The sequence below is a fragment of the Pleurodeles waltl genome, chromosome 1_2 (assembly GCF_031143425.1).
Source record: "Pleurodeles waltl isolate 20211129_DDA chromosome 1_2, aPleWal1.hap1.20221129, whole genome shotgun sequence".
Lineage (NCBI taxonomy): Eukaryota > Metazoa > Chordata > Amphibia > Caudata > Salamandridae > Pleurodeles > Pleurodeles waltl.
This window is the reverse complement of record NC_090437.1, coordinates 292,476,484-292,489,786: the sequence shown is the minus strand read 5'-3', so window position 1 is coordinate 292,489,786 and position 13,303 is coordinate 292,476,484. Positions and strand designations below refer to the sequence as shown.

General features: G+C 38.1%; 1 protein-coding gene across 2 annotated transcripts in view; it reads right to left on the bottom strand.

Annotated features, from left to right (window-relative positions):
• Window positions 1–13,303, bottom strand: part of RAP1GDS1 (Rap1 GTPase-GDP dissociation stimulator 1) — a 625,331-nt gene that overhangs the window by 136,415 nt on the left and 475,613 nt on the right. For both annotated transcript variants that reach the window (XM_069238277.1, XM_069238286.1), the window contains one exon: window positions 3,553–3,696. In XM_069238277.1, coding sequence (XP_069094378.1) covers window positions 3,553–3,696 — 144 coding nt within the window. The remainder of the gene's footprint in view (window positions 1–3,552; window positions 3,697–13,303) is intronic.

Here is a 13,303-nt window from a genome sequence, read left to right as displayed (position 1 = left end):
AGGACATTTAAATTATCCAGATCAGCATCCACTACTCAATCTATATTCTTTTTATATTGGAGATTATATTATACACCTGCATCCATAGCCACCTTTGCTGACACAAATAATAAAGCATTTTGTACTCATCCCCATGCTGATTTGATGCACCTTCTATTTTTATGTCCTTCCACTGCTCATTTGTGGATGAAAGTCTGGCCTCAACTTACTCTAATTTTTAACTTATGTCATTTTCTAGAAAGCTTGTCAGATGTGGTTACATTAAACTCACATGAATATGGATTATTTGACCTGATGTTGGCTTTAGCCTTTCAGAAATTAATTAGAAGTGTTCCACAATTACTTCATTCAAAGCTCGGTGGTATAATGTTTGCTATTATCATAGATTAGATTAGATGTAGCATTTACCACTTCGTACAGATCACATGTTAATAAAGACTTATATTGGTTGTCATTAACAAATTTCTTAGATAGTGCTGCGGAGCGACATGTTCTTTCTACCTGCTCTAAAAATGTTAAACCTTCGTGAAGTATAACCTTCTCCACTTTCCCTCAATTATATTTTATTTATTTTTTCAACCATGTACTTAACTATTCATAGTGTATTAATTACTATACTCTGCTATACAAGCTTTAATTGTTGGTTTACACTCCCCACCCTCCTTTCCCTCTTTTCTGTCCTCCTTATTTCCCTTTGGAAAAATATACTATTGTAAACAGCTTTAGTTCCTGTTACACTGTTAATAATTTTATTGATACAAGATATATATTTGTTATGTTCGCTGCTCCTTTGTGTTGTAATTACATTCTTAATAAAGCTGATTAAACACAAAAAGCTGTTACCTGTCAACTCATGCCTGCACCAGCTGTTAATAGTTGCTATTTCTTCAAATGAGAAGCCTGCTCAATGCAAACTAAACAAACAAAATGCCTGGAAATACTGTAGACTGACCTTGTGGGTTTTCGTACTTGCCAGTGTGTCTTAGTTATTGACAATCAGGCCGTTACATCTTAATTTCAAATTTTGTAAAGGTATTATGTTGTGCATTCAAGTAGCTGTAAGCTTTACACATATCACAAATGGGTATTGAACAACACCAATTTCAGGGTAACAAAGTATTCCAAGCGAAAATACATCAGTAGGTATATTTGACAGAGATAGCAAATCAAGTCAATCTAGCAAGTCAAATAGAGGAAAAGAAGTGTATTCATTGGGATCCAACACACGCCTCTTACTATTGTGTGCATTAGCAAATAGTTTGCTGACAGGAAAAGCATGGCATAGTAATGTACCTGACATCTAGAGAGAGAGTTGCCCTCCGACTAAGCAGTGTACAAAGGAGGCTGGCAGACTCGCTCTCTAAATGCAGTACTCTAAAGTTTGTATAACTTTCAATTGCACAGCTCTCAAGTATCTCATCCAGACATGGTTTTATTCTTTTTATTTTGTTACTTCAAGTTTTCCCTTTTCCGTTATGAATGTAAGACTACAAAGTATCAAAAGGCAGAGAGATAAACAGGGCATGAAGCCTGATACTTGACACCTTGAGAGACCTGTAAGAATTTAAAACTATGGACCTAGCAGAAACATGTGCCATTGAGAGGCTCTAAAGCCTCCTCTCTGTCAACACTTGAAAGCTTGGACATGGTCTTCCTCAGTCTTGTCATTATCATTAGCCTGCTACCATATACAACTTATTCTGTTTTGCTGCGTATAAGCCTTGCCACATGCTAAAAAGCGCATTACATTCTTTTTAATGAAACTACACAAATTTGGCTCAATCAAATCCTGTACTCAGGAACACCAACATTTGGGAGGAGCCTAAGCTCCTCTTTTAGTGGTGCTCTCAAAGCTCTTTTTTGTTGATAACATAAGATCTAGCAACAGCGCTGCCAAGCACACCTAAAAATGCACGTGAATTAATGTAGCCTTAGACATCCCATCTTGCTCTCAAACACACAACTGCACTCTGAAGTCTGAAGTTAATGATGGAAAGTGAAGGAGTGGGTGCTAGGACAGGAAAACATATTCCTTGTGACTGCCCTCCGCTCATTTTATCTAAGGCACTTTAACAGCATTACAGTGACAAGTGTGCATCCCAAAAGGTCAAGCTTGATAAGCTGGTCACTTCATGTGTGTTGAGTGAGACTTCTTTAAGCTGCCATACTGGTGTGAGCTCAGGCAGCTGGCAAAAACAAACCAAACAATCACGGTTACATGGAGAGGAAGCAATTTTTTATGTGGAAGTAAAAAAGTTCTACCCAATTAAAACATCTACTCCTGTCCACCAACAGGTGGACAGAGCCAAAGCCCCTTTCTGCAATAATCCTGAAAGCTCCTATTTTTGATTGGTTACATGTGATCTAGAGAGCTGCACTGGTAAGGTAGGTAGAAAAAAAGAGAATAGGTGAGGATGGGCAGCAGATTTAGCTGAACAAGAGTAATGTTTTTTCAACCTGAAGCCCTGTTGTACCACTTTCCGCTGTCAACCCCCTCTGCTTTCTGGACCCAAAATCAGTCCACAAAATGCTTTGTACCAGTTACTACGTTTCTACCTATTTTGCATTTCCCTCTTACAGGTGTAATGTTGCCGCAACATGTAGGACACAAAAACAATTCTGTAGTTTTGAGGGTTCCTGGGCACAACTGGGGTAAATGAAAGCAGACAGTGAATAATCTGACTACCAATTATCACCTATTACTTTCTACCTGTAGCGAGGCAGATGTATCCAAATATTGGCTGGGATAGCTAACACTGGGAAGACTGGTGTCTTTCCAGTGACCATTTAATGAGATCCGGAAATCTGGTAGCAACTGGTACTGTGAAAGACATAAAAAAAATGAAGGGGAGGTACCAGCACGACGCAAACAGTTTTGGTAGGTCCCTAATAATGCTTTGGGAGGGATATGTTGGAAGCTTCATCAATCTGAGAAACCATAGACCCTATTATGGCTTCAATGACCAGGACCTTAGCAGGAAATCTCATAACAATATCAGATAATAGAAACTTTGTTTGACCACAGTGTTTCGCCACCCAAGACAGCACTCTTCCATATAATGGAAATAAAAGATTACGAGCTGGGAGGCAAAATACCATTATAAAAGAACAAAATAAATCAATATGTCACAGAAGATGTGGCAACTGTAAAATAAGAAACCACACCTTACAACCAACTTAATTACCAGCTTGGGAAAAAGACAAACATTAAAATGAAGAAATAGTTCAATACATTCTTTGGAAGGTGTAAAATTTGAAGCTTTAAAAATTTGACAATGAGCAGTGTAACTAAATGTAACGACAGTCCCTGCTCCACAAAATGAGGCAAAGGTGAAACCAGTAAGCAAAGTTATTGGAAAACTTGCATCACAATACTGTAGATGCTCCTAAAAACGAGTTACTAGCTTCGGAAATCGTGATTATAAATACAGTAACTGATACAAATGTAAATTAAATAACTTTAAAGTGAAAAGGGCATTAAACAGATAAAACAACTTAAAACATCAACAGACTGTTATTTAATAATTGTTGCCCTTCTTAGTTTCCACTTACCACCGAGAAGTAGCAAGACCATCAGATCAGAGGCTGTTTTGAGCTCTGCAATATCTTCTTCTTTGTCGCTGTTCACAGTTTGGTGGACAATATCCAGTAAGCATTCTACCAAGCCAGCATCAACCAACTGTAGCTTAATAATATCTATGATAGACACACAGAGGGCAACAGCATTATCTCAAGATTAGAGCGAGATCTCATACCCTTTTTACAACAGATTTTAATAAGTTTTCCACATTAATTGACAAAATACAAAAAGGAAACAATTAAAATAGTAAGTTCTACTGAGTAATTTGCATTAACAGACTCATTGATACTACTTAACTAATATTACAAAATCATGAATCAGATTACAAGTTGCTCTTTCACACTATGGTAGCTGAATGCCAATCACATTCCACACATAAAGCCTAATCTCATGTGTAACTATAAATGGGCACATTACTTATGGGATCACCAGCCTCCCACACATTATAACGGCAGGACCGGACCTCTATGCATTAACAGATATGGCCCAAAGTCTGTATCACCCATGTGTGGTCCGTTCCAGTGTACCATCATCCAATGTCAATCGGGTAGCTTGAGTCAGGTGTCCATAATTTATTAACTGTTTAGCTAGAACATCACAGGACTGAATGATTTCTTTAAATGTGATTTCTTTAAAACGGTCAACAATGCCTGTAAGGGATCACACTGCACTATCTTTGTTTTGAGTCAACTATGCACACCTTTGTAAATTCTAAATGTGGAATTAAGATACACTTGCTCTTCTTAGGCATCTAATCCAACAGTGGCAAGTCACTTTGCTCAGGAATACAAACTCATGGGCAGGCTCACCTGACTTATCCAAGACACATATTTCAACTGTGCATCTTGATAGTACAACCCCAAATCAGGTAAACCTGGTCAACCTTCAATCATTTTCAGCTGCAGTTTAACTAACACCAACCACAGTTCTCCCACAATCATTCCACAAGACAGTGAGAAAGTGTTCTGTCCACTAAAAAGAATCGGAGTGAGAATCGCCAGGAAATTCTGGAAGTGATAAATAAGGTGAGAGAGTGGGGGCTCGTTCTCAAAGTGCCATAAATCTGTGCAGGGCATCCAAAGATCAAATTCTGTTCCCTGAGACGGCTCATATATCCCATATTTATTTCTGTTGTGGGACAGGTAGCCAGAACGGTTCACTTTCCTGAGCCCAAAAAAGAATTTCATTTATGACAACCAGGGCTCTTTGCATCACTTGACCCTTAATTCTAAAACCTGTGTACCTGCACCAGTCATATAACATAACCTGATCTTGAATACAAATAATGATGCAGATTATCCTGCAAGTCTTCCACCTTTGAGTAAATTGCACATCCATGTTTTTGTCCTTGTTACCAACTAGAACTAGAATTGTTGGTCTTAACAACAGACCTATCTATGTGCAAGCCTTAGCTATGTGCATCAATCATCATTTGGAAACATTCTTCAAAATAAAGTCAAAGATCAGGGACCTGCTTGAGGAAGGATTAGGTGGTTCTAGACAACACAGTTGGATCAGCTGCGAATATTACTATACAAGCAAAATTAGCTGCTGTCAACACTCAAGGCACATTCAGAGCGATTTATAAGTATATTTTTATAAAGCTGAGCAAAAATCTATACTTGTCTGCATTTGTATATTTAATCTGTTTAACTTCCATCTAGATCTTAAGGATACTTGGAAGATCAAAACTCCACAATTTTACTTTTTAAATTACCTCAACTACGCTTTTAAGATCTAGAAAAAAGATTTATAAAAACACGGATATATAAGCATGTGTACTTATAAACAATGATATTATTAAATCTTATTAATCTAGTCTGGAAAGGAGTGATTACAGTTTCTTCTTTGATATAAGGTTTCTTTATTTATTTGAAAAGCATTTTGAGTATACTTTGATATAGTTTTCTCTATCATTATTTGGCTTTAGATTGTATGTAACAGTCTTGCTATCTGTCCAACTTTAAGGAAGTTAACATTAGACAACAATGGAAGGAAGAAAACAAGCAAAATCAAGTTTTTTTTAATCATCCCTGTGTAGGTATAAAGTTAATTCATCCAGCCAAAAAATAAAATAAATCCAAATTTATAAACCCTAAAAAGAGGGCAGCGTGGACAAGACAGACACAAAATCAATTTGATGACATTACTCGAAAATAGAACGTGTTTTTGTTAGTGCTCATGTGTATGAAATTACTTAATTATCTTTCACAAGTTTCTAAATATAGTAGGTGAAGTAAAAGAGAAGATCTACACCCTGTATGCTGTCCGCGATTAAATGAATAAGTCAAAAGAATTACAAAAGTAGATTTTTAAGTAAAAACATCTAAATGCATGTTAAAAAAGTGCTTACAAGTTCAATAATGACACCATAATTTAAATACATCTTTTATTATTTTTATGCCTATGTAAATATAAAGCAAGCAGTCTCAGTTAGAGCAATTTTTCGTACTATGCAACACAGATGGTACGAAACATTTCTAGTGTCAACTCCTGGGTAACCCTCAGGTCCACCTACTTATGTCTTTTTGTTGCATATCTCAAATTGCCATCTCCCATAGAGATGCTCAATTTTTATGAAACAGGAATTCCTTTTCAGGCTACATAGAATGCAGGGGTAGCACTCAACCATCAGCCCATTATGATTGCGCTAGTAGCCTAATCCATACAAAACATAATATAAAATGCGTTGTGGGCACAAAGATACATTTAATTATTTGCAAAATGAGTACGATTTTGGTGGGTCCAAGTTACTGATCTGAAAATGTAAACAATCTTTGCAAATACTGCTCCCTACCTTCTAAAAGCTAGAGGCAATAAAAATATACACTGTTGATCTACAGGAACAACCCTGTGCAGGGAAAGCATTTAATTTAAATATGTTTCATTAAACCGGTTAATCTATTGCAATTTAAAGTTTACAAGACAAATTGTGAAGATATGGTGGCAAACTGATAGTAGACTATGATGTGCAAATTACATTATAAAGATTGGAACTCAATTGTTGTTGGCATGAAAATATATCAGTCTTCGTTCAGGAATTACCTTTCAAAGCTACAAATAATTATAAACATTGTAAATCACATACACACATCCATATATCACTATATTTCTGTAACATATATTTATTCTTTTTAAATAGAATCAGCAATAACAGTTTTGGTTATCATAATGCACAAATGAAATGAACTTTGTTTTTGTTAGTAGTCTTTGATGTTGTAAATAACATGTACACATTTTCACAGGTCCTTTGTCTGTCCAGCTGAGGTTCTTCATTTCAAATCTCGTGCAGATTGGTCAAAGGGTGCTCACGTTATTTGGGGTCACCTGAAAGTGACATTTCACCTATAGTATTTTTCTTCCCCACTGCAGTAAAAAAAAAAAAATGCTCAAAAGAATCACACCCTAGAGCTGTTTTCTCCTTCAGTAGTGTTCTAAATAATTGCATTAGAAAAAGGGGTCAGTAGGGCTTCAAGTTAGGTGCATTTGGACCATTTGGCCTGGAAACCATTTTCAGACTTGTGGGTCACAACCTGTAAGCTAATGTTAAACAAATCTGCAGCATGAGCCAATTTTGATCATGTTTGGGTTCAGTGACTTCTAGCAGGCCTCTGTCTTTCCTTATAAACTAACTGTCACAACATGAAAAATGTTGCTACTGCCATTTCACAAGGCGAGCATCTGCGAACTTCAAAGAAAAAACACGATGAGCAATGTAAGGGGTACAGACCCAGAAAGGATGTGTTAAAAAAGAAAATATGTGTAGTGTGGTTCACAGATGGCTGCATGCAGTCCCGGAACGTTGCTATGCACTTGCATGACCATCTTTGGATGACGGATGCTCATTCCAAGGTAGTAGTGCTTCCTTACCATCTTAAAATTATTGTGTGTAGTCCGAGAACGGTTTGCAAAAATAACATTCACTGAAGAAACCTAGGAAAGAGAAGTTATGGTATTGTATTCATCAGAAATGAAAGTATGTTGGCAGAAAATGATGTGATGGTCCAAAATCTAACTAACACAATCTGTGAGATAAGCCAAGCTATGCTTGTCAGTCACTTTTTTCAGTTTTTTGAACTGAACTAAAGGAAAACAATGCATAGCATTTGGTGCCAAAATTGTTCGTGTTCAATACCTTTGCTTTGAGAAATCAGGGTGCACTGATCAGTTGAGTCAAAGTTTTGCCTGCAGCCAGCCAGTTTCGCTGGAACAGTCTTGGTTTTGTCTTGTTTTATGAATATGCGGATCTTAAAAGAGATCTCACTGATTTGAGATGAAGGGTGTGGGTAAATGCCATATTTGGATTCTCTGGGCTCAGTCAGCTCCCGAGGACTCACAGATTTGGTTTCCATGGCCAGAATACCTTTCTCCTGCTGTGATTCTATCTCTTTCACCTGGAAATCAGAGCCTCCTTTACCAGCCCCAATACACCTCCTTTGAACATTATATTTTCAACTGTGGCAAGATGGGCTGCTATTATGTAAAGTGGCAGCAGCCGTAACTGCAAGTAACGCATGACAATCCACAGATAAACATGGAAACTGAGGTTATTTTGGTGCTTTTGAGGACAGTATCAGTCTCTCTATAGTGCTTGCTCATGTTCTCTGGGATCAAGGGATGCCCTCACTCATCATTATATCATACAATTTCTTCACCTTGACACTGGACCAGCGGCTGCACAAAATCTCTCAGCTATGGCTAGTCAATAAAATTGCTCAGATGATATTGAAATGACTGAGGTGAAAAATGTTTGATTAACCAAGCAGGTGTGAATATTCTATATTTTAACACTCAATTATAGATCAGAAAATGATCTAAGAATAAACCGTCATGCATAAAATTAGCCCACCTTTTTAAATGTAAATATTTTAGAAACTACTATGCGGATTTACATTCAACAACTAAGGGGCTGTTCGGAATTATTTCTCTTATTATCCCTAGTTTTGATTTAATCAGTTTGCGTTATAATGGAATGCAAATGTTGCTATACGTAGATAAATGGAAAATGTACTATTACTCTGCTTTGATTAACTCCCATGCCTTTGACTAATTAGAACTAAATATGAAATTAAGAACCTAAGCTGGAAATGTCAGGCAACCTTTAAACATTGTGCAGATTTTTTAAACTGGGACAAAATTATTTGCAAATCAAAAATGAATTTACAAAGGAAACTGCAACTTAATCATAGTTACGTTTTTTGCAAACATGTGGGTACGTGTGCAAGTGTGTGTATGCATGTTTGTTTGTCCATTCACTCCTTTGGAAAAATGTAGTTAAGGTTGGCTGAAAGTTAGTAAAGCATACAGGTCATTACTCCCCCTCCCAAAAGAATATAGGAACTTTCCTACCTGCCTTCTTGTAAACATTCATTTTTTTTTTTTTTCTGGGCTTCTGCCCGCTATTCAGTGCTCCATTCCCAGACATTACATCAGCACAAAAAATACCAACACAAGATCTGACATCAACCTTTTAAGGTAGTAGGTTAGTGTCAATTTTTACTTGATGTTTTTCATTGTGTTTAGCAAATTAGCAGTGTGCCCCATGAGGTGGTGTGTTGTATTTCTGCATAATACAAGTGTGTTAACGCATTGTTTGTCTCCTGGTAGTTTGTGGTGATAGAACCAGACAAGCATCTAGTTGTAAGAGTATATTTCTCGGATAAACAAACTTATCAATGAAACAGTTCTTTCTTTCCTCACTAAACACAAAATACAGATCAATAAATATCTACTAAATAAGAGTAAAATAACAAGGAATCAACTGAAATCTCAAAAGAAATGCTACGACACAGGGGGCCCTGTTTATGAAAAAACACTGGATAAAGCCACAACTATACATAAAAGATAAAAACGCACATCTTTTGATTTTTGAAATAGTAATGCAGTGGTTTGTATATTGACTGTAAATCATGCTTGCAAAAAAGATATATGTGGGTTAAATCATAAGATCACTAAAGGAAGGGAACAAAAACATGCTACGGTTAGAAGAAATATGCATGTCATTAAAAATTTTAGGAATGGGGGGGTCGGGCTGTGGCTAGTGCCTGAGGAAAATGAACACCTATTAGGAGAGCTCTGCCGTGCTGAGGGTAAAAAACAGCCTGCTCTGCTGATACACCGCCTCCACGGACACTTTAACCTGTGCTCAGTATATAGAAAGTTGTGGTGCTTTTAGCGACCCACTTTTGGTGAAAGAACTTAGAGGGAAATAATTCTTATAACCAAGTGCTTCAGAAGCTACCTCACAAAGCCTGGCCCTGGCCAACACCAGGACTTCACATGGATGAATCTCTACTCCACCACCCCAGAGTCACTAAGAACATCCTAATCCTAGAGGTGAGCACTTAGTGGCACTACTATACTACGCTCTATAAGGGTAGGAACCTATAATATATAAAACTAACCTACCAACCAGAGAAAATATGGCACGGGCCCGCCCATCCTATGCCTGACCCTAGGATCGCCACCTCCATTTAATACAGCTCAGTCTAAAGCATGCTCGAGACCTTTCTTACGTCTAAAGTTCACACATTGGGATCCTGAATTTCTCCACCTCAACAGCAACCCAAGTTGCAGACAGGAGAGGACTGAGAATAATCCCTTACATTCTAAAGTGCTCCAGAAGCTGCTTCACAATGCCTGGCCCTAAAATGGCCAACACCAGGACTCCACGTAGTTGAATCTCTACTCGACTACCCCAGCATCTTGATGAACAACCTACCCCTAGAGGTGAGCACTTATTGGCACTACTCTACAATGCTCTATAAGGGTGGGAACCTATAATATATAAAACTAACCTACCGACCTGAGCAAATACGGCACAGGCCCTCCCATCCTGTGCCTGAAACTAAGATGGCCATCTCCACTTAATACAACGCTCTCTAAAGCAAGCTACAGAACTATCTTAATTCTAAACTACACACTGTTGGATCCTGAATTTCTCCACCTCAACAGCAACTCAAACTGCAGGCAGGAGGGGGCTGAGAATAATCCCTTACACTCCACAGTGATATACCTTGCTATTCAACAATTTGCATTGCGGCACCATATGCAATTATTTAAGAGTTACTAACCCAGGAAGCATACTGACTTTTGCACCTCACCCACACTTCCAACATTCAGCACCTCCGTCAAACATCTCAAGGACTACTGAAACCCCAGTAGGTGCACCCAACCTGAAGTATACAGCAAGGTTGGCTCTCAAAATGGCAGACTCCAACCTGCACGGACCCAAGGAAGCGAGGGGAGGTCTGAAAGACACTAAACTAGCAAAAAAGAGACACAAGCAGGACCTCCTGGCCCCAGACTCCCCTATAAAATCTAAATCTGATAACTCTGCAATTCCAGACCTAATTATGCAGAAACTCGACATGCTACACATACGTGCTCAAATCGACAGAATCCACCACAGAAACTATACAGAGCGACCTTGCATCTTTGAAACAATAAATGATACAACTGGGTGGAAGAGTCTCTGAAACAGAATCACAGATAAACCTCCTGGAAGACCACAAACACAACTCTTCTAAAACTTTATCAACCACCACTGCGAGACTGGGAAGGAACATCACAGAGTTCGAAGACAGAAATGGAACGGGCAACCAGCGCATTTTTGCACTTCCTGAAGGTAGCGAAAACTACACTCATTCCTGTACAACCTTCATTGAAAAATGGATCCCCCAAGTAGTCAATATAAACTTAGACAAGGACTTTGAAATAACCTGAGCACACAGAGTGCCCACACAAAAGCCCACAAACAGCAAAGCTCCAAGAGCCCTCATTTGCAGACACCTGCGCCATTCATATACTGAAGCCATCCTCACACATGAAAAAATACAGATAATTAAGTGGCAAGGTGCCTCTATTGGGATCGCTCAAGATTACTCCAAAGAATCAGTCAAGAAACGAAAGGTACTCCTTTCCTAAAGGGAAACTCTGAAAGATGTCTCAATACAATTTTCATTTATTAGTCCTGCACAAATACTTACAACGGCAAAACCATCATTTTGAAGACCCTAAGGAACTGGACTCCTACATTGCGGAAATCCAAGACCTGAAAATGACTTCTTAAAAACTTGGAAAGAATGGCTAACACTTAACACAAATCCTTCCTACTTTCATTAACTTTCCACTCATTTAATAACATACAGTAATCAGGCTGCTCACAAACGGCCTAAAGAAAACCCAATTATCTTTCTTTCAATAACACTGCAGAACTCTGATCGAGCCATGGGATCGACAAATGGGGTTGGATGCTCATTCTTCCATAATAACTAAGCAGGCCGAAATATTTGTTTGAGTTGCTTCCACTCTTCAAACCAAGACAGAATAAAGTGGTCAGCAACCTACAAAACCTTAACTAAATTAACTAACTAGCACCTACTAATAACCTACCAATAAACCTAACAACCATATGTTAACCCTAACCAATGGTAAGATTTCTCTTGTTCATTGACCTTCAACCCAATGACGGATTTATTGAAACGTTTCATCTTCTCACTTTCAACATAATTTACATTTATCAAATCTCATATTGGCATTAATTAATATTGATACCAGCCTTACATTGATAATAATATCATACAAATCTAGTGCCATCCAATGGGTACTTAACTGTTATCCAATTGCTATTGAAACTGCATTTTGACCCACAGAATGGACAATACAAAAATCACTAACGTTTGCCCATGCTACCTGCAATACCGTAACCTGGGTTGACATAAAAATTTAACTCAGCAGAAATAATTACACATGCGCCAACTTTCATCCACCCCACAAATAGCCACCTCACTCACTACAAATATTACACTTTCTCTATATACTACGATTACTATACCATGTCAGTACATTAATATGAGCAAAAGAATACACATTATTATCCACTCCCACTAAACGGCAACTAACTCACTAGGCACCACTACCACTAAGAAAATATACCTTCCTCCGAACCTCACTCATCTCCTTAAACTTTGGCCCTGTTCTCTCAAAAATGATATTTGCTCTATACAAAGAACCGAAAGCTACAATAATCATCAATGGAAGTTGTCTAATCCCTTTTACCTCCAACAAGCAACCAGACAAGGATGCCCTCTTTCCCCCTACTATTTCTACTAACTCTAGAAACCCTACTTACATTGATCAGATAAAACCCAATCAACAACGGTTTCCCGTTCTCATCAGGACCATAAAAATTAGCTACCTACGCGAATGACACTCTCCTTTTTACCATCCAAGCTGACTCAACCTTGCCGCACATCATATCCACATCAATGATACTCTAAGACATCAGGCTACTGCCTCAACAAGTACAAGACAGAGGTTCTTCCTCTCAATGTGTACAGCATCAGTTCACACAACAGCCCCTATGGACTCAAATTGGCCCCAGATAAGATAAGATACCTGGGTATATGGATCACCCATAACCTTGAAGACACCATTGATCTCAACAAGACAAAAACGTTAGATAACATCAAAGTTAGATTAGACAAATGGTCAACCAGGTTCATTACTTAGTGGGGTAGAATAGACTATCAAAATTATGTTTATCCCCCCTCATTAACTTTTTAATCAACATGTCCCCTATTTACCTCTCAGACACCTTCTTTCCTAAAATAGACGTGTTACTTGCCAAATTCTTCTGGAAGTCTAAAAAGCCCATAATTGCCCTAGAGGAACTGAGACTTCCTAAAGAACTTGTCAGCCTAAACTTACCGGACTACCGGA